At 40.5% G+C, this 20683-nt stretch overlaps 1 protein-coding gene across 1 annotated transcript in view; it reads right to left on the minus strand.

The window, feature by feature from the left end:
• Positions 1-20683, minus strand: part of LOC306763571 (connector enhancer of kinase suppressor of ras 2) — a gene marked incomplete at both ends in the record, with an annotated part of 76658 nt that overhangs the window by 12473 nt on the left and 43502 nt on the right. The window contains 8 exons of the mRNA XM_079250413.1: positions 2768-2816; positions 4701-4743; positions 4838-4875; positions 8500-8708; positions 9518-9604; positions 11448-11659; positions 11778-11905; positions 19223-19369. Of these exons, the coding sequence (XP_079106539.1) occupies positions 2768-2816; positions 4701-4743; positions 4838-4875; positions 8500-8708; positions 9518-9604; positions 11448-11659; positions 11778-11905; positions 19223-19369 (913 nt within the window). The remainder of the gene's footprint in view (positions 1-2767; positions 2817-4700; positions 4744-4837; positions 4876-8499; positions 8709-9517; positions 9605-11447; positions 11660-11777; positions 11906-19222; positions 19370-20683) is intronic.

Raw genomic sequence — 20683 nt, forward strand, 5'->3', positions numbered from 1 at the left:
TTTTTTTTCAACCCATTTTCATAAAGTACAAACATATTCCAAATACATAAAGAGCCTGTGATGTCGGAGCCGATGTTTTTTTATATTATTTAAAGCTGTGTCATCCTCTCAGTGACACAACACGGTGAGCACTGAGACACACTTTCAGCGCTGATCATTCACAGGAAAATGTGCAATCATGTTTGTTCACGTGTCTGAACATGGACACAGTTCAAAGTCTTGACATAGCAACATACTGAATGTGTAGGCTGCTGTTCTAAGAGCAATACATAATTATTAATGTAAGCTAACACTAGCCATGCACTGTAAACTGAAAAGAAAAGAAACTGGAAATCCTCTCAGATGGTCTCCAGTTTGGGATTCAGTAGATTAATCCATTTTACTCTTTATAAGTAAGTAAACTGCCATTATACAACAGTAATGGGAAATCCAGCTCTTTTGAAAGATTCGGCTCTTACAGCTCAGGTTCTTTCCAAAAGTATAGTTAGTAGTTAGTTCGTTTAATTTCCCATAGAGCAGGGGTGTCCAGCTCTGGTCTTCCAGGAGACCTGCAATCTCTTCATGCATCCCTGCTCCAACACACCTGACTCAAATTGATCAGTCATTGTGCAGAACTTCATAAGCTGATGGATCCATTCAGTGTAAGCCAGGTGTGTTGGAGCAGGAATACATGGAAAACCTGCAGGATAGCAGCCCTTATGTACTGACTTTGGAGTCCTCCCATAAAATTTCTATGTTAGACTAATCATAAAATTCTATTTAGCTGCCACCATTTAATGTTCATTATTTTAAACAAACATTCAAATGAGCATTGAACACAGAATCACAACAAAAGGATCAACATTTTGACTCACTAGATTTGCTCATTTAAATCCTTTATTTAATTTCTTATCAGAAACCTGTATTTAGTTTAGAGAAGTGCTTGTGTGTGAGAAAACCTAGTGAAGCCAATGTTTCTGAGAAGTCAATTCCCGACTCAAATTTAGGGCACATTCCCATCAGCCTTTTTGATTTGAATCCTGGTCTGTTTGCTTGGAAAGTCGCTTCATTTGGGGATATTTTAATGCTCCAAGCAAATTGTGATTCGGATCAAAGAAGCAGACTCGGTCCACCTTCAAACTCAGGTCTCAGTCTCTTTCAAGTGGACCAAATACAGAAAGCAGACTACAAAAAAACAAAAAAACAAAAAAAAAATTCCTGCGTTTGACGTAGCATTGCATTGTGGGTAAATACATAGCGATGGCGTTAAGAGTCCTCTGCCTTGTCTGTTGTTGATACTGGGCCCATTGTTGCAGTGTATTTCTGCAGTATACTTGTATAAAACAGGATAAAAACAGCGATAGTTTCCTGCTCTGTTGTTGAGGTTGCATGTGGAGCAGACTATCCCGATGTGAATGCAACCTTAATCAAAGACACCACACTGTTTGTAGCAAATGGCAGACACCAGATACAGTTTGTACCAAGACGAAAAAGGACCTCTCTTCAGTTACTTCACCCCGTCGCACCTGGAGCAATCTTTGTTTTCACCAAACTCTTTAGATATAAGGCTGACAATCTGGGAGTCCTTACAGTGCATTCACATCAGGATAGTCCGCTAGACTCGGTCCAACTGGGGACTCGGCTCAGTTGTAAGGGGGTGTATCCATGCAGAGCAAGATCACGTTCACGCTGCACTTTGGTCAAATGAGCCAAACTATTAGAATAATATATATCAATATAGTCCCCATTCTCACCAGAGGTGGCGCTGCACTAATACTGAGCAAAAGGGAGGACAGGACCTACATGAAGAAGAAACTCGTTCAAATTTTCCATTTTTATATGGAAGTACTTACAAGCAGCTGTGATATATTTTCCTCTGACCATATATCTATTTGTGCTTTTACTTTGTTATCGCTCCACGTTTGACCACGAGTCATTCCAAGAGATTCAAGTGCGTTTGGTGTGGTAGCGTTTGTCTGCAACACCCCACGTTTACCCACAATGCAATACTGCACCAAATGCGGGAAATGATTTTTTTTTGTGACTTTGTCCACTTGAAAAGAGGCCAGACCTGTGTTTGTAGGCAGACTGAATCCACTTCGTTGATCCGAATAAGAATTTGTTTGTTTCATTCACATTTCCCCAAATGAAGCAGACGTTCCTAGCAAATGGAGCAGGATTTGAATCAAAAAGACTGATGTTAATGTGCCCTAAGTATGCAAAAGACATCTATAACCATACTCATCTCCTGTAATCTATAAAAGGGTGAAGTGCTGTCCTGTGAGGAGAGTCCTCATTCAGATGCCTTGTGGGTCTGTGTGACAGCTCTCCTCATGCATAATTCTTCATAAACATCAGTTTGACTTTCTCACAGAGACTCATGATTAACTTTTTTTTCCACTATACTTAACATTATGACTCATTAGATTTGCTAATTTCTCCACTTTTTCCCAACTCATAATTTAAATCCAGTCCTGCATGTCTCCCTGCAGGCCTGTGTATGTGTAGTCTAAAGCCCTTTCCTTCTTTCACATAATGGTATAATCCTCATCTTTCCTCATATGTGATTGGTCGCATGATGTTCCAATGAAAATGAAGCAGAGATTCGGATCCTCCTTCTTATGGACTTCAAAGGTTTGACTCTTGTAGACATAGACTGTGTTTGTTAGATGTAAGCTCTATTTGTGAAAGGGAAATGAGACTGTGTTGACAGATGTTAAGCTCTTAAAATAAAAATAAGTTGACATAAAATCCTACTAATAATAAAAAGAGGAAGGAGACCGCTTACCTTTACTTCTCTTTTTGGTTTTTGTTCTTAGAGAGGTGTAATGGAAAGACTAGGGTTAAAGAAACAAAAAAAACCAGTTAATTCCATTGCAGATATATGCTTGAATAAAGTTAGATGGCTAAAGATTAATGCAAAGAGAGAAATAAACCACATTTTCCTTAATGTTTAGCACGGGTTTTTTATGTAAACATGCACACAGCTGAGGAAATGACAGGTTTTACATAATGCTAACAGCATAAAGGTAGGAAATACATTCTGTGTTGGAAAATTCAATGTTTCTCACGAATGTGAAGATGTAAATTAAATCCCTGTAGCTTTTCATCTTTGTCAGGCGTTAAACATATCTATTTTAATCTCCTAAAGTGCATTTGTGATTAAATCTATGCAGGCTAGGCTAATTCCATAGCTTTAAAGTACATTGTAATGACTAAGTCTGCTTTTACACTGAGAGAGTGCTCATTTTGTTTTTAAAAAATTCATTTTTTTCCTATAAAACATAAAAATAAAAAACAAAAATATATTTTAAAAGGTTTTCCTTTTTTGAAAGGAAATGGTGGCATTTTTTAGATTTATTCATTTCAGGACCTGGTTTAAACAATGTGTGTTTTCAGGCTCCCAAAAACGCCGTGCTATGCAGTTAAAATGTCTAAACAATAAAAAAAAAAAAAGTTTCAGCAGATCCACCTAAATTCATCTCCATGTGGAAAGCTCAATGCTCAACTGCAAACAAACCAGCAGTCATTTTTCCATGCAGTTGCTCTTATTTAAAGGCACATACCTTAAAATATACAGCTAACAAAATGCTAACATGCTAACTAATGATTTCATAAAGTTTCTGACATTCAGCTTTTTATTCACTCACTGATCACAAGCAGAAAGTTTCTGACTAGAAATACATTTGTTCATAGGGTTGAATTCGTTACATTTAAGAATATACCTTTGTTGTTTTTTGTGCTAAACTAGAAGCGTGACTTTATTTTAAAGGAAACAGCTACAGTTGTAATCACAGATATTTACACAAGAAGGTTTAAAGGATTAGTAAGATGTGTGGTGAAGCTTTTAAATACAGCAAAATTAAGCATATTTGCAACCGGAGTAATGCTGCAATAGCACAGCCTATAATCCATCCATATTAAAAATGATATCTAATCAGAGTAGAAGTAAATAAAGTAGAAGTCCTGCCATGCTTTTGGATCTACTGATGCACTTAAAACAGGTGTTTTCACTCACATATGTAATTTGCAGTGGATCTGAGCTGATTAAATTCTCCTGGTTTAGTGACTGGTTGGAAAGAGCTGCCAGACAGGACTTCAACTTTCTACTTTCTACTTCTACTTTATAGACTTCTGTCTTTAATGGGTCATGGCTTTAACTTGTCATTTGTATGAAGGGATGTCTGGTTTTTTTGGTTTTTTTAAAGGCCTTGTTTTAAAATCTGAAGCGGAAATGCAGAAAATTCTGGAGGGTCAACAAACTTTTAAGCTCCACAGAAGCTAACATTGCCACCAGTTAGCTGTTTAAGTGTGTGTTTACACTAAACTAAGCTGAGTCACTGAGCACTAGCACCACATTCCATTAGAGACAAGGTTAGAGCTAATGACTAATGCAGCTTCTGTGTCACCATCGCCTAAATAAAGAAACCTGTTCCCCACATTTGACTGCTGTTGCTTATTTCATTGTTCAAGTCTTGGATGGATCGCAGAAACCTCTGCTGTTCCTGCCTGTTTGCACATTCAGCTATTATTTAAACACAATCAGTCTCCGTGTAACAGAGGATGCGGTTGCTAGGAGATGGTAGATGTAAGCGAAACCTGCGTGCTTTCATTAAATGGAGATGGATCAGAATCTAAAAGTACTTGAGTAGAAGCATTACCGCTATCAGAACTAGTACATATTGAGTTATTTATGAGCTATTCATGGTACTGTTGTCTACCTTTCTCATTGATGCCGCTCCTGAGCTACCTGATCCCGAGTATCTGCAGAAAGGATGGACAGGATAACATGTAACAACTCTCCCATCTCTTAACAACAGTAAGCATGCAGTCAAACTGTTATTAAACACAAGCTCACCTGTCTGTTGTGTCTGTCCGCAGTGTGTCTGCACCTCGCTGAGAGACAAAGAAGAAATGACACTTCATTAGATAACTTAAAAAAAAAAAAAAACTCCAAACCTCCTTCAAATGCTTTTTGTATGTAAATAAAAAGGTATTGACAATTAAGAAAACTGACATAATGGAGGGAAAATTGTTCTATATTCTCAACTCAACACATTATTAGGCCTATTTTTTGACATTCTTGACATGCATATGGAAGTGTCCAGGATCTAAAATGTTCATTTTTTTATGCATGTCAGTCAATAATGTGAAAACTGCGAACAGACAATAGTTTTTTCTGTGCAAACTCATCTTTAACACCATGAGGAGACATTCATGAACAAACAACAACGACGACTTACATCTCCACAAAACGTCGTGTCAAACATTAAAACGTTCCAGTTTTACATTTATTACAATGTTTTCTGTTAAAGGAAATTGTATTCTGTTTTTATTTATGCCTTAGAAAACATTGAGTACTCTAACAACCTTAAAAAAAACAGCTCAATTACCAGCAGCCTGCTTGTGGCTGATTACAGCCCTGATTTCCTGATGACTATAATTTACAAAGGCTTGGTGGTCCCAGGATTATTCACCACCACCACAAATTTAATCAGTTGTGAACCCCTAAAATAATCCTCTCCATGGTGCACTGAATTTGTTTGTGTGATTTATTATTATTACTTTTTCCTTTAGATTCATATTTACTTCACAAAACATTGCTGCCATCTGACTGAGGACACATTTGGAGACAAACAAGAGGGACTCCATGAACACAGGTCTGAGCCCTCAAGAGATAAATGTGAAGAGGATGATGGCGATCACTTCTTATTAGCAAGTGAAGAGGCTCAGCCAGCGTGTCCAGGGGAATGTTATCTCATAATCCATCCATATTTTCATTCAATTTTGCAGCCTAAGTAATGATGAAAGTTCCTTTGCCGCCACTACATGCTCGGTACTTTGTATGTTTTCAGCTTTCTGTAAATGTGCAGGTTGTGTAGCGTTGCTATGACGGGGTGAAAACCGCGAGACCGAGGCGTGAAACCGAACAGCTGCTTTGCTTTTTAAAGAGAATAATCGCCCTGAAAAAATCACAAAAAAGAGGAAACAAACAGGTTGCGTTAGTTTGGGAAGAATAACACAATTCACGTAGTGCTGAAAAGATATGAGTCACCGCCATGAGAAACACGCAGCTGAGAGGGTCAGAGAGGGCTGGTGTGAGCTAAACTGAGCGCATCATGTGTGTGTGTGTGTGTGTGTGTGTGTGTGTGTGTGTTTGCACACTGCGTGTTTTAAGCAGTCTGTCAGTCGCGTTTGTAATTGGTCTAGCTGATGCTGAGTCATACACCTACTCACAGGGGGTACGTGCTTCTGTATGCATGTGTGTGTGGGTGTGTGTGTGTGTGTGTGTGCAAATGTCTGTGTTTGCTCAGGATAAACTCCTATTTAGACTCAGGCGTGTCAGAGGAGATGGGGATACTAGGATGAGTTAGGATGAGTTGTAAGATGGCTACCATGCATACTGATGCTAGTGTGTGTGTGTGTGTGTGTGCGTGTGTGTACAATGTGTGTGTCAGGGGGAATATTAAAGCAACAGAGGGGCGTGTCTCAATGTCAATGTCCTTCTCATCATCTCTGATGCTGGCAGCCACACAATAACACGTATCATTCTTGTTCTCCTTTTTCTCCTCTACCTGACACACACACACACACACACACAACCGTCAGAGTGTGTGAATCTGGGAACGTCGTGACCTATCCTCAAGCTGCAAACAGTTCTCTTCACACAGAACCAAATGTCTGCTGTGAGCTCAGGTTGTTAGTATGTACACAACATGTTCTCATTAGATGTGTTTTGTTAGTTCTGCAAGCTTTTCTCATGTCAAGTGGCCTCATTGCATGTTTCATTTCTATGTTCAGCCACATTATTACGTCCACCTTGCAACCCTCCCTTTGCCTTTAATTACGGCTTTAATTCTTGGTGTCATAAATTCAACAAAGTATTGGGAACGTTGCTCAGAAATTTGGCTCCATATTGAATTTGTATCACACATTTGGTTTACATCCGTGATGAGTATCTCCCAAAGGTGCTCTGAGCATGAGGTTAAACATGCATAACATAAATATAATTTATGTTTTAAATTATATACTTTGTTATTATTGCATGCCTGATTCTATTTTCTGTTTTTCTATTACATGTGTAAGGTTTTTTTTTTTGTTTTTTTTGTTTTTTTAAATGTTAAGGTGAGGTATCTCATAACCCTATAAGGTGTTTTTTATCTCCCCCGCATCGGTTTTCTTGTTTCTTTTTTCCTCGTTCTTAGATCTATGGTTTTATATTGTGCAAATAAATAAATAAAATTTAAAAAATAAAATAAACACAGATTATACATTTGCACACATTCAGCTGTCTTTTTATTGCAAAGGGAACTGCCATTCTGGGGTTTTTTATATGCATACAAAAGACCGAATAACAAGATAGTGTATGGATGTTTCAAAGCTTCCTATCTAAGACACACTTAAAAATGACTCAGCAGGTTTCTTGATATAAAATAGAACAGGAAGAGGTACATTCACTTAGATCTATTTAAAATAATACACTGTGGTGCTGTATATTGTATTTATAGAACAGGTGTGTGGAAAAGGATTGAAAACTTTCATGCTTTCAGTCGAGTTACAACCAGAGGAAGGTTGGTTTGCAGTAAGTCAGAATCCTTTCCTGTGGATATTTGAAGCTTTTTGTTTAATAAGCCAAGTTTCCATTGCTGTTTTTGATTCACAATGAAAACATGTTAAAAAGGTAAACAGTAAAAGTTGCAATAAAACAAAAATTCATACATTTGCTTGAGATGGTTTTTGCCCACTGTGAATAGGGGTTAATATATAAAGGGAATAAAAATAACTAAGAAATACTGCTAAATATCCCAGATATTTGTATAGAATGAAGTAACTTGTAAAGCATGTGGGTGTCTCATGTGGAAAGTTTTCTTTATTTTTCCTACTTAAAGTTTTTTTTCTGGTTACAACGTCATGTGGCATTACAATTTATTTCCTTCCAAGCGAGTCAATGGAAATGTGTGATTCACATCTCTTTTTGCAGCTTTTCAAAATGTCTTTTCTGGTTTTGTTTCACAGATGAATGGAAACCGGGCTGGTAGGAAGAAACATCCTGCATGCACAGCAGCAGTTGGAAGCTGTGTCTGAAGCAGCAATGATTAGAAATCAGTACTTCTACATACAGTTAACACCTTTGTGGAGGTATCTCAGTGCCATGAACCACACAGCACGTGGTGGATTGGCAGAAACAGGTGGATGACTTGTTGCATCAAGTGAAATATGTTTCGGTGTCGTTTCAAGGACATTTTTTGGCTCAGACTTGGGTGGAGGGGCCAAAGTTCAATGACAGATGTGAATATAAAGACGTATGGTTGTCTGTATATTTTGTATTAAGCATGTATGTATATTTACTTTAAAGCATTGGTCATGATAGATTCACTTGCAAATAGCTTATAGGTGTCTCTGTAGATCTGTGAGGATCTTTGTGAAGTACTTTGTCATATATTTGTGTAGGTGCTAAATAAAACAAGTTGACTACAAAAAGATGAACCATGCAACTTCAAAGTGTGTGTGTGTACATACAGGCAAAGGTTCAGGTGGCTGGTCAAGACGCAGAGTGGAGGACAGCATGGAAGGGCTGATGGGAAAGCTGGGGCTGCTGGGATTACGGCTCTTGCGCCGGGAACGTCTGGTGGAATCCCGCCGGCTTTCTCTTCCGGGACCCTCTGGCTCCTCTTCGATCACCAGGATCTTGTCATCACTAAGGTAACGCAGCAGGGAGTTATCAGAATCTGTGGCCAAGAAGGAAGGGGGGAGGGGAAGACGGACAGTAAGTAAGTAAGACTGATAAGAGCGAAAGAAAGACCTCAGAGAGAGAAGATAGCGTTGTGGAGTCAACAGAAAACCCTAAGGAAGAAACAGCTGAGGGTGAATAGACACTTACAGATAAAAAGCCAACAGAAAAAGGATGAAAGTGCCTCAGAGCTGTAGGATCTGATACAGATCACAGCTGGGGACATACAGCTATAATCTGCTGGTGGTGATTATGTTGATTTGGAGGGCATTACTGCCACAGAAACTTTCATTCTGCTCCAGCTCCACATAGATAAAGCTTCTGAACCAACTTGTTTATCATCAATACTTTTAAAAACCAAAGACTTGAAAGAGACAAAGAGAGAAAGGAAAGGAGACTTAAAATGCCCGACCCCGTTGGGGCTGTGCTTTAATATAAATTCATAGACTTTGTAATGGCGGAGTGGAGGGCTCTCAGTCGAAAACACATCACGGCTTGCTGCAAAGTGGTGAAGCTGGTTAGAACCGCTCACATTCCTGTTTCCAGAGCAGCTGCACCAATGCAATCACCTTGCATTTCTGTTTATTTGCTGCTCTTGGAGATACATACCCAGAAAGATATGTATCATGACACAACCACACCACCATGGATCACCAGAGGATGAGCTGGGATGCATTGAGCTGAGTATGGAGCAAAGCAAGGTACCAGTCTGACCCGACCTGGGGGAAGTGTGTAAGGGCGTTTTTCTTTGTTTTCCGTTTTCTTACCCGCGTGTGTGTGTGTTTGTGTGAGTGTTTTCGTGTGTACCTCGGCTCCCTCTCTTGCCCATGCTGGGTTCCTTGGCCTCGGCCATCCAGTTATATTCAGGAGGCATGGAAACAGGTCTGAGGTCACCTGAAAGCACCAACCAGCAATCAACGAGTCTGCTATGGGGGCGTGGGGGGGAGGCTGTGACTGAGAGACATTGTGGGAGACAGCTGGAGGGGGTGGACAGGTGAGACAAACAGGAAGCGTGTCCTCCTGAGGGACTGCTATGACCTGGAGGCGGGGCATCAAGGGTTGCCCAGAAATAAACAATTATGTTCTTCTGTCAATATTCAGTTTTACGTCTGCAGCTAAAATCACTCAAGTGCACTAAATTTACCGTCAGCCATGTTACTGGACGTCTGAGTAGCATATTGAGCTGTAAACATCACCAACTAGAGCCGATGAAAGCAACCTCTGAAGCTGGAACACAAGCCAGAAAGCAAAGAGCGTCCAACAGCAGCTAGCCTGGAGTTCTCCTGAGGTTCTATCAACAACCGCTTGAACTGACATGGAAATAAAACATCCGCACAAAGTTATGCAGAAAATTCCATCAAAAGGTGGAAACTTAATCTTCCAAACCTGTGGTCACCAGATCCGGCCATCAAGATATTCCATCCTGCAGACTTTAGTGTTACCCGGCTGCAACACACCTGACTCAAATCAACCAACTGGTGCAGAAGTTTGGTCTTTTAAGTTGTTTTAAGTCTCTTTTAAAAACTCATCTTTTTAAATTAACTACTAGACCCCCCCCCCTTTTTTTTTTCTTTCTGTCATATATTGTTTATTTAACGGCTTTTATTCAAGCTTTTAATGTTGATTTATTTGAACCTGTACAGCACTTTGGATACCTTATGGTTTATGAAGGTGCTCTACAAATAAAGTTTTGATTGACTGATTTGAGAAGTTGACAAGTCGTTGTTGGACAAGCTTCTCGTTTCAGTCAGGTGTGTTGCACCAGGAAAACGCTACAATCTGCAGGATGGTTCAGCTTGAGGATGGAAGTTGGTGACCATTCAGACTACCATCATGCTCTTTGCACTGTCATCCTAATTTCTTGTATTTTGGCATTTAATGATGCAATAAGGACGATTCCTAACATGTTGCACAGAGTTCAGTGATTGCACCTGCACAGAAACTGTCTCATTATTAAGAATCATATCAGCAATGTCTGACCCATGCTTTTAATTGCTGGTGTCAGCGGCATTTGGTTCATGCTGTCCCAAATCAAACACAGCCTTTCAGCGACTGTTGCTGAGACATCTTCAGGACACTCTTAGTCCTAAGAACTTGTATAGATCTGAAGGGTTCATTCCTCTGCAGGATGCTAACTGACTGAACTATATCCAGTTTGTTATGTACTAGTAAAATACAGGTTTTGTTTTGTACATCAAACTATTTTTGAGTGTAAAAACACACTTTTGTTTAAAGTCTCTAAGTCAGGTATGAGAGTTTCCACAGACATCTTTGTGGACTCGGTTGGCGGACTTACTTGTCTGAGCATCACAGCCGCACATTTGGGATTTGAGGATGATTATGTTTGCATGTATATTTATGAAGAGTGCAAGAAGGTTTTTTTGTTCAGTTCTGTGACCCTTGTCTTGCATGTCATGTGGTGCTTTAGTCCCTTGACAGACGGACGGAGAGGTGCATTACAGGTGGACACAGGGAAGACAGGGAGCTGGTGCTGGAGTGTGTGTGTGGACTGACTGTTCGCCATGTCATCCTGCTTGGGTTGGGATATGTGTGCACTCCAGATAAAGACACGAGGATGCAGAGCCATGAAGCAAAGTGATGAGCAATCATGTGAGGAAGAGTTCTGAGAAGATGGTGAACTGGTGAGAATGAACATGCAGGTAAATGAGTGAAAACACAAAGCCAGAGCCGTTCCTGCTCCATTCAAACCACCTGCGGTCCAAGGTGCCCATCTTACCATGCGTCGGGGTCTTGTCCCGCCGCCGCACTCCCGTATTGCGTCCTCGGTCATAGTCAGGCCCCGGCGGTCCGTCTCCTTCCAGCAGAGAAAAGTACTGGCCGCTGTCCTGGTCCAGGTAGTAGCTGACTGCCTCTGAACCTTTGGAGCCAGACTGGGAGCTCACGCTGTAGCGACTGATGTCGTCACATGACATTAAACCCATCTCCTCCCTGCGGAGAGCAGAGCTGTCATCATCAATGTCATCATCGCTGTTACCCCTGTCATCAGCCGCATCATAATAATCAACATAATGGTCATCACCAGAACCTCAGAGTGTGTCCGTCTGACCTGGTGCTATAAAGTCCAGAGACCGGAGAGAGAATGTACACGTCCTGCATGCTCGGAGCATCCATTTTGGACATGCCCAAGGTGCCGCCGGGTGTAGGGGAAGTGCTGGTGGGGCTGGTTGGTACCGGCTGCAGAGACAAATGGAAAAAAAAAGGAAATAATGAGTCATTTTGTTGTTGTTGTTGTTAGTGTTGGTCTCAGCACATGACCTACAGACAGCATAAGAGGCTTTTTCAGTTTCACAGAAAAGCAAACAAGCAAACATTTTGTATTACTTCATGGTAAAATATTTCTTTTTCAGCTGGGATGTAAGACCGTTGCATGCCCATCAAACCCCCACTTCTCTCCCCAGAGCTTCTGACACCATTATGTTGTCTATATATATGTTGTTTTATAATATATATATATATATATATATATATATATGTATATATATGTATGTGTGTGTGTGTGTGTGTGTGTGTAGATTTTGACTGTGTAAGTTGTCCCATGTTTAGTCGCTTCACTGTTCTATCATTTTCTGTCAAGCCTTTTTGCTCATACAAGCTTCTCCATGTCTGTTCCCATGACAACCTCTCCTCTCTATTGCTTCTTCTCCTTGCTTCTTCTTCCTTTTCAGCCATCCCTCACTCCTTTCATTACGGGGACACAAAAGAAGTAGAGGATGGGGGGGGGGGAGTTATCTCTTTTTGAATAAAAGACATGTAGGTTTATTTGTCACCAGCTTGTCTTTGAGGACAGGACTCCTTCCCTTTTGTTGCCATAACAACACATTTTAAGCAAATATAATTTGGAGCAGGTGATGTGTTGAAGAGACTCAGCTCACGCTGTCAAATTTCACCTGGAGGAAAGGGAAGGGGGTGCTTATTACGTGCCATGGGATTTTGTAGCGTTTTAGAGGGAAGATGTGGACAGAATGTATAAGCAGGCGCAGAGCCAGAACAACGGCCAGCCAGGCAGTTTTCTCATTAAGGAAGCCCAGTGTTTCATCATTTCATCAGCAGTGCATTAATCAAATTCATTTCATATTCCAAACTTTCCGTCCTCTCCTTGTCCTCATGCCCGTCAACCCCCACCTCTCTCCCCAGACCTTGTCGCTTTCTTCCTCTCTTTTTTTTTTTTTTTGGCTCTGTAGTCTTTCTCTGATGAAGGCAGCTTACAGTAAGACGGCTTCGGCATAAATAATGAAGACAGGGTGGAAAAAAAACAACATGGCAGAGATGAGGGGGGGTATAAGAATGAAATAGGGCAGAGAGAAACGGAGGGAGAGAGTGCAGGATGGACAGAGAGCAGTGGGGAAGCTGTGCTGTGGTGACTAAAACAGTAATTTACTGATTACAGCCCAGTGCTCCCTGCGTGGAAAGGGAGTTGTGGGGTAGGAGTAGAGCGTGATGGGGCTAAAACAACGAGCAAAACTCCAGTCTTTTCAAACAGCATTTAAACCATTTCACTCCTGCTGTGCTCGATCTAAACTATACAAGTCTACAGGTTAAACACACCTGAAAGATTACCTTTACATGCGCCGATGGCATCTTAATCACACTGATGTACATTTTAACACACAGACCCAGAACCAGACAAATTCACATTAACATGACACACTCCACGTGTTAAACGTGTTTCGGGCTGAGCTAAAATCCCCTTGTCAGAATATAAGAAAGGAGCTCCTCCACCAAACACTGGAACTAAGAACGGAACGGAAACTAATGGTTCTGCCTTCATCGCTTAAAACTTCCCTTGATGCCAGAGTTTGCTGATTTTGGCCTTTCTGATTAATCTGCAGACTAATGGTAACAACAAAAACTGGGTTAATTTAGAGAAGACTGAAAGACCTTGTAACATAGCAGCAAAGCTAGCATTGTTGGGATCAAAGAGATGTACGTCGTTCAAAAGCATCTACAGTCAGAGGAGTCTTGATGGACTGATCATGTTAAGAGCCAAAGAGCTGAGAATTACCAGTGATACCTGCCTTCTTTCCACCCTGAGAGTTCTGTTAAGCCTCACCAGCCTCTTGGGATTCACTGCTGTGACTTCTGGCTAAAGTCTTTCCCCTTCCCTGCTGGTGTGGTCCAACTCTCACAATTTCTTCATGAGCAAACATCCCCATCGTAAGTTCAGACTAAATTTTGCATGTTAGATCAGTATAAATCAGAGGAGAGGGAGTGAGTGAGTGAAGATGTGTGGATCTGTATTTTATCTGCAGTGGAAATTGTTGCAGCTCCCTTTCTGAAATATTTCTAACTCCACTTCAGCATTCACATGTTTTTTGCACTGTGTGATAAATGTTTCAGGTCTCTGCATCTGCTTGTTGGTTTCATTTGTTGATGGAATTTCTCTGCCGTTACTGAAGCCACATCAGTGACCAGATTGTGTCAAGTTCTTTATATGTTCTTAAAGATTTTATTCTAAGGTGTATAATGCACATACAAGTCCAAGTGTGTATATATATATATATATATGTATATATATATATATATATCACGTCATCAAATGACTGGTTTGTGAAAACCAGTCATAAACTTACATTATAAAATGCTCTAAATGAATATCAGCTTCCACTGCAGCTCTGTAGACCATTAAATTAAGTAAAGCTAAATTAGCAAGTGGTGCATGGTGATGGTGTGGTTAGCATGAGAGTTAGCATGAGAGTTCGCATATTCTCCCCATGCAGGCATGACACGTGCAAGGATTCTGTCTGGGTTCTCTCACAGTCCATGTTTGCTGCTTGGTGTAATAGTGCCTAAATCTGTAGGAAGGAGGGTCTATGTCAGAGGTGTCCAGCTCTGCTCCTGGAGGGCCCCAATCCTGCAGGATTTCCAGGTGTCTCACTTCCAACACACCTGACTTGTGCAGAACCTCATAAGCGGCTGGATCTATTTAACCTGAGTCAGGTGTGTTGAAGCAGAGATTCATCAGGAACCTGCAGGACAGTCATGTCATGTGCTTGGGCGCGAGAAAAAAAAGTTATATATTTAGATTTTACTTGCAGAAATGTTACTGTTTCCATATAAATGCACTTGTATAAAAACAAGATTTCCTCTCCTACGTGATTGATCAGAAGTGTGTGTGCATCATATTCCAGCCACAATAAATTACCCCTCAAGTGCATCAGCGTTTTTTCCTAACAGTACTTAAAGTTGTTGAGATATTCATCATTAAAAATTAAATTTTAGTTTATATTGTTCACTTTTACTTAGCAGCATAAATATTAGATGTGTCTTCATCTTTGAAATGATGTCATAGATTTTAAAGTGCAGCTGTTACATTGTTCAAACAGCACTTATGGGCTCTTAAAGAGGCCAAAAGGGTGCACATAAAATGCAATAACCGCTAATGCGTTCAGTGCCAATACAGTGCAGGTATTTACCAGAAGTGATGATTTATGAGCGTGCAAGAGATTTGTGAAAGTCAGCTCATGGATGATGTGTAATCGTGAGTAATCAATGAATCAGGTTGCTGATGAGGCCTTCAGTAACTTTAAATAACTCTGCACATGTACATTTTGTGGCAGCACAGCAGGCAGTCGTGCATGCAAAATGCATCATCACAGTAATCCTCATCCTCTTTTGTTGAAATCATTGCAAGCATCACTGTAATTACAGTGGATCATCAAATTGCTTTCACCCTATCCTGCCATAGACACTTGCAAACGCACAGAGCAAGCGAGCGAGCGAGAGAGAGAGAGAGCGATAGCGATGTGTAATTATTTAGTGGAATAAGAAAAAAGGTTGCCATGGAGGAGTTTTTGGAGCTGAAATCACACGATAATTTGCAGAGATAAATTGTTTCCTTTGTGCAGTAATTTATAATCCAGCTGAACGTTTGCCACGTTTGCTCTAATTTCCACAAATATAAAATTCGCCCTCCAAAAAATAGCTTAGAGGTATGAGTGTGCAAGTGTTGTTTGTGTGTGTGTGTGTGTGTGTGTGTGTGTGTGGCTTTTGTTTTGTTAGTGCAAGTACAGTATGAATCCAATAGCAAGTGTACAGAGTGCAGTGACCCAATTCTTTCGCCTCTCAAAGGAATGACGGGACTGATAACGGAAAACATCCACATACGTGAACAAACATGCACGGGAACATGGTTCCACGCACAGATGGACAAACGTGCGTACGGACATGCGTTCTAGTTCACATCACACACACACATACGCTGGCAAACAAGCTGTTTAGCAAGATATTCCGGATTCAGGGAATTATCTCCGGTATTTGCTGAGTAGCGACCCTTGTTTCAGAGCCAGTGGAGCTGCATGTAGATGCTTATGAATAATTAAGAGCTCCAGTCTTTCAGAGAGAGAACAAAACTAAAACACTCCTTTCTTCTTTTTTCCCACAGATATCTCTGCGCTCTGATCTGGACGCTCACGGCGCATTCGCGTCTTAGCTATCCGTCAGGGAAGGACTCCCACAATCCTTTGCTGTTGAGCGCAGCAAACAAAACAGTAATGCTGGAAAACAATCTGGGGCAGTGATATTAAAAAAAAAAAAAAAAAAAACCAAAGTTAGCAACATGGAAACAAGAACAGCTCTCATGCTTGTCTAAGGCAACGATGACGGGTTTTAATGCTGTCTGTGTCATTTTAATAAAAACATGAATCTGCACATCTTTGACATGGGCGTGCATGTGAAAGGAGTTAGATGGTAGAGAAGAGAATGGAGGGGAGGATTAAAGGAAAAAAAGCATAAAAGAGAAAAAAGCCAAAGAACAGCTGTGCTCTAAATGGAGATCAAAGCATGCAAGTGGCATGTAAATGAATTAGACTGATGCTAAGCTAAAAATAGCAACTATGGAATACAGGAGTGTCAGTCGGTGCTTCACTAAACACTGAGGATGCATCAGACAAGCCTCCTTCTTACTCCTCCACCCATCTCTGGCCAGCTTACGCTTTCCTCATATCAAAACTGTAAAGTCTGGGGCTACGACTGACAGATTTACAAAGCAATCACCCCTCAGTTAAATAAGCAGACCCACACGACTGCAAGCCTTTAAACAACCATCCCATCCTTTGTATCTACAGTGCATTAAATATTGACTCTATTTTGCGGAAGAGGACTGACTCAGACCCCGAGTCTCAGTAAATATGAATGTGAGTTGGAGATAGGCTGGACGCCCAAGGTGACCTGGTACAGCTCTACAGTAACTGCTGGTTTCTGTGCAGACAGTACAAGCAGCATTACACCGTTTAAGTCACTAAAATAAGAGATGTAGAGATTAAATGAGCAAGTTCTGTCCTGTCCACTTGTGCAAGTTAGAGCTGTTGCTCTTCCATCTGCAAGCAGTATGCATAAAGTTTCTTCTTGTGGGTGTTTTACTACCTACACATTGACAGTTGGGAGTATAGATGATGAGGAAAAAATGTTGGTCGTTAATGTAAGAAATATTCTTTTAAATGAGACAATCTTCCTCCATAAAGCAATGCCATGTTTTGTTTTTAATCATGTTGTGAGAGAAAATGGAGTGGAGGACCAAAATGTAACCCCATAAAGTAACAGTGGAGTGGTACGAGCAAGTATTTCAGTCACGTCATCATGTTTCTAAATTGGATCACATGAAGCCTAAACCTAACCAGTGTGATTGTAGGAGCCGTTTTTGATGAAGACTTGTATATATTGTTTGAGCACTAGGTGGCAGCACTGTACATTTATGGTCACAACCTATTTAACTCTGAACTTTTGTGCAGGGATAGGTGTTGCTTGTACGAAGGTGAACACACAGTTTTTTGACAGTTCATTGTTTTCTTCCATCATCTATGGACAATATTCTGACAATTATCATGAACAGATTGGTTTCATGATACACATGGTGGAAAATAAAAGGTAAAATGAATCAATGTTTGGAATTGACATTATTGGACGAAACTAGTCCTTAGCGATCAAACGAATCAATCAGAGTTCACGCAAGCAGCACCTCAGGCGCTTTAAGTTTAGGCTTAGCACCTTTACAGTGATCATCACATGTTGTGTTGACATGTAACCAGCAAAACCAGCAAAAAGGCACTCAGTGAGGTGGAAAAGGAATCTACTTAAGCTCATAATCAAGTAGCTAACTGTCTAAACGGGAAGTGTTGGCTGTAAATCAGAAGTAAAAAGCAGTTCAGTACCGGGATATGACTGAAAGCACGGTTTAATCTCACCATGCTGTATATTCATCCTTATTAAAGGAAATCCTTGTGAATGACAGCAGCTTTATTTCCTTCCCGCAACTTGTAGCTAGTTTACATGATCATCAAAATCGAATAACTGGGAGTGATCAGATAATTGTAATCATTAGATCTGACTCATCTACCAGTTTTAAACGCAATATTTCCCCAGTTTGTTATTGGATATTTTTCAGTATTCTGTAAATCTAGAGTAACGTTATTCTCCAACTTTCTGATATTTTCTACACATTCAGTCTGATGAACCTGAAGCGTTTTAGTGTTAGCAGCTCATAAATCTGCTAAATAGTCTACAGATGAACACTTCATTGTTTATCCTCCAACTTCCCGTCACTGTTCTGCTAATGTCCAAACATTTTAACCGAAGGCGTTAAAAGGATGCAGATTTTTGTACATGCTTTGATGTAATAAAAATGAGTCTTTATGCAAAATGACGTCAAAGAATTGGGGATAAATCAAGAATCTATTTTATTTATCTGATTTCTGGCATTATTAGATGATCCAATTGAACATGTAGAACAGGGATATTTAATTCGGTCCTAGTGGGGCTGCAATCCAGCAGGTTTTCCATGTATTCCTTCTTCAACACACCTGAATCAAATTAAATGGCTCTGACGGCCAATCAGGTTCTTATTATTTGAGTCAGCTGTGTTGGAGCAAGGATCCAAAGAAAACCTGCTGGATTCCAGCCAAGCAGCAACCTCCGGTGGTTAAAAGTGCCAAACACTGCTGTTCCCCCCTTTATCCACTAGGGGCTCCAAAACAGAGCCAATCTCCATAGACTCCCATGTTAAAAAAGAACAATTTCACAGCAGAAATAAACATATTTACAGCAGAAATAAACATGTTTGCAGCCTGGTACAAAAATCAGTTTTAATAGGTCAGGTTTACCTTCATGACAACTTTGGGGGTAATTAATTTTTTATATAACTCCTCCATTTAGAGGTAATTTAATCTCAAAATTCAACATAATTAGGGGTGTGTCATTTTGATTGACAGGTAGCCAATATCCCAATGCAAGGAGGCAGAGTGTAGCACAACTGCAGTCTTGAGCAAGCTAACAGCGTGATTTAGCTCTTTTAGCTGTTAGATTATGTTAGCTTTGAGTTAGCTCGGTTAGCTTTTAGCTACAGGCAGGTTGGAGTTTAATAGATGTCAATCACCCACCTCCATTTTAAAGGCGGTTTTATAATCATATTTCATTGTTGGCAGTAAGAACAAGACCTAATCAGTGTGATCAGTTTGTGAGAAATGACATAAAAACATCAGCTGTTGTGCTGGTGTTTACCTGCAGGCCCAGTGGTTTCCAGCGGACATTTCGGAGCAGAGCCGGTGTGGAGCTCAGGGTGTTTTGGGGTCTTTTCTTCAACGTGAGGATAACTCCACATGGGTCTTCTCTTAGGGCATTCACCAGGTTCTTCAGCTGCCACCCCACCTGAGGAACATACAGATTATGCTCATACAGGCCATGAACTTCACGCTATGTGCTCTAGCTCCAGAGAAATGTGCGGGAATAGTTAGAGCTGCACTCTTTTGCTTCATTTTCTGCTGCTTTTACAAGCATAGAAACAGTATTACCATGTCTTTAAGAAGTAGTGGGTGGAATATTCAAAGTGCTTCAAGATAAATGCTTAGTGGAAGTAGATCTCCAAGGTCTGTGCATCACTGTGAGCGATGAGCAGTGTTGGCTCAGTTGGGGTTGCTCAGTTCTAAGTCAGAGGCGCATGGTAAAGCACGCGAAAGGAGTGCTGACTGCAGTGTTTTCCTCACGGTTCCGGTCAGCCAGTCTCCAGAGCTCGCAGCACTCGTCAGGCCATTGATTGGCAACATTGGTCTCAGTTACTGCAAGTGTCCACAGAGGACACAACACACACATGCACACAGACAGATCAGCTCTGACCTTATTCCTGACATAATGACGACCGACCTGTGTCAGCCTGGAGTGGTCCGTTTGTTGTTCTCTTTGGCTCAGTTCACAGCTCCGAGTTCAACAAACGTTCATTGGCAACAAGAGTTGGGATCATAAGTTTAATATGGGATACTTTGTACTGCCCTGCTCTGCATGTTTGAACTGAAAAGGGGGGAAGAAAGGACACATTCTGCAGGAATGTGGTCATTATTTTGTGAATTAATTTATAATTCAAGCTATTTAGATGTAGCTCTCTGACTTCAAACAGAAACAGATACAAATACCATCGAAGCATTTTGGCTTCTTTTATTAAAGAAATCGCTGGGAATAGTTGTCTATAGATATATCTCCTTTTTCACTGAATATTGAATCAAATTATCACTCAAACATCTGTGCATCTAACATAAAATTGCAAAGAAATGACATAGCTTTCCACTCCCTATGAAAGATGGATTTGGGATTGAAGTCACATCAGAGTTGATAGCATTTTAAGATTCAGGCCAGAATACTACTGACTGACCAGGCTTGCTATTAGCATTAACAGCTGGTAACGGCATCTCATACTGGCAGCATCATGCTCACTGATAGATATTGGACATCGAAAAGCAGGTGGATGCGTTAATAAAGAGTTTTTAACTGCAGTTTTCTGCATTTTGAGATGAGTTCTGGTGACATTCCTCTGTTCCAAATCAGAAAACTAAGATTACCAGCTGATGGTAGCACCATAACTCCAGATGATGTTCGCATACATATGGGGAAGCATAGGCAACCAAAAGCTAATTTATTAGCATACTTTATCAAATTATCTGTTAAATAATTCCTTATTTAGGAAAACTTTGT

This window comes from Telmatherina bonti, assembly GCF_933228915.1.
Source record: "Telmatherina bonti genome assembly, chromosome: 12".
Lineage (NCBI taxonomy): Eukaryota > Metazoa > Chordata > Actinopteri > Atheriniformes > Telmatherinidae > Telmatherina > Telmatherina bonti.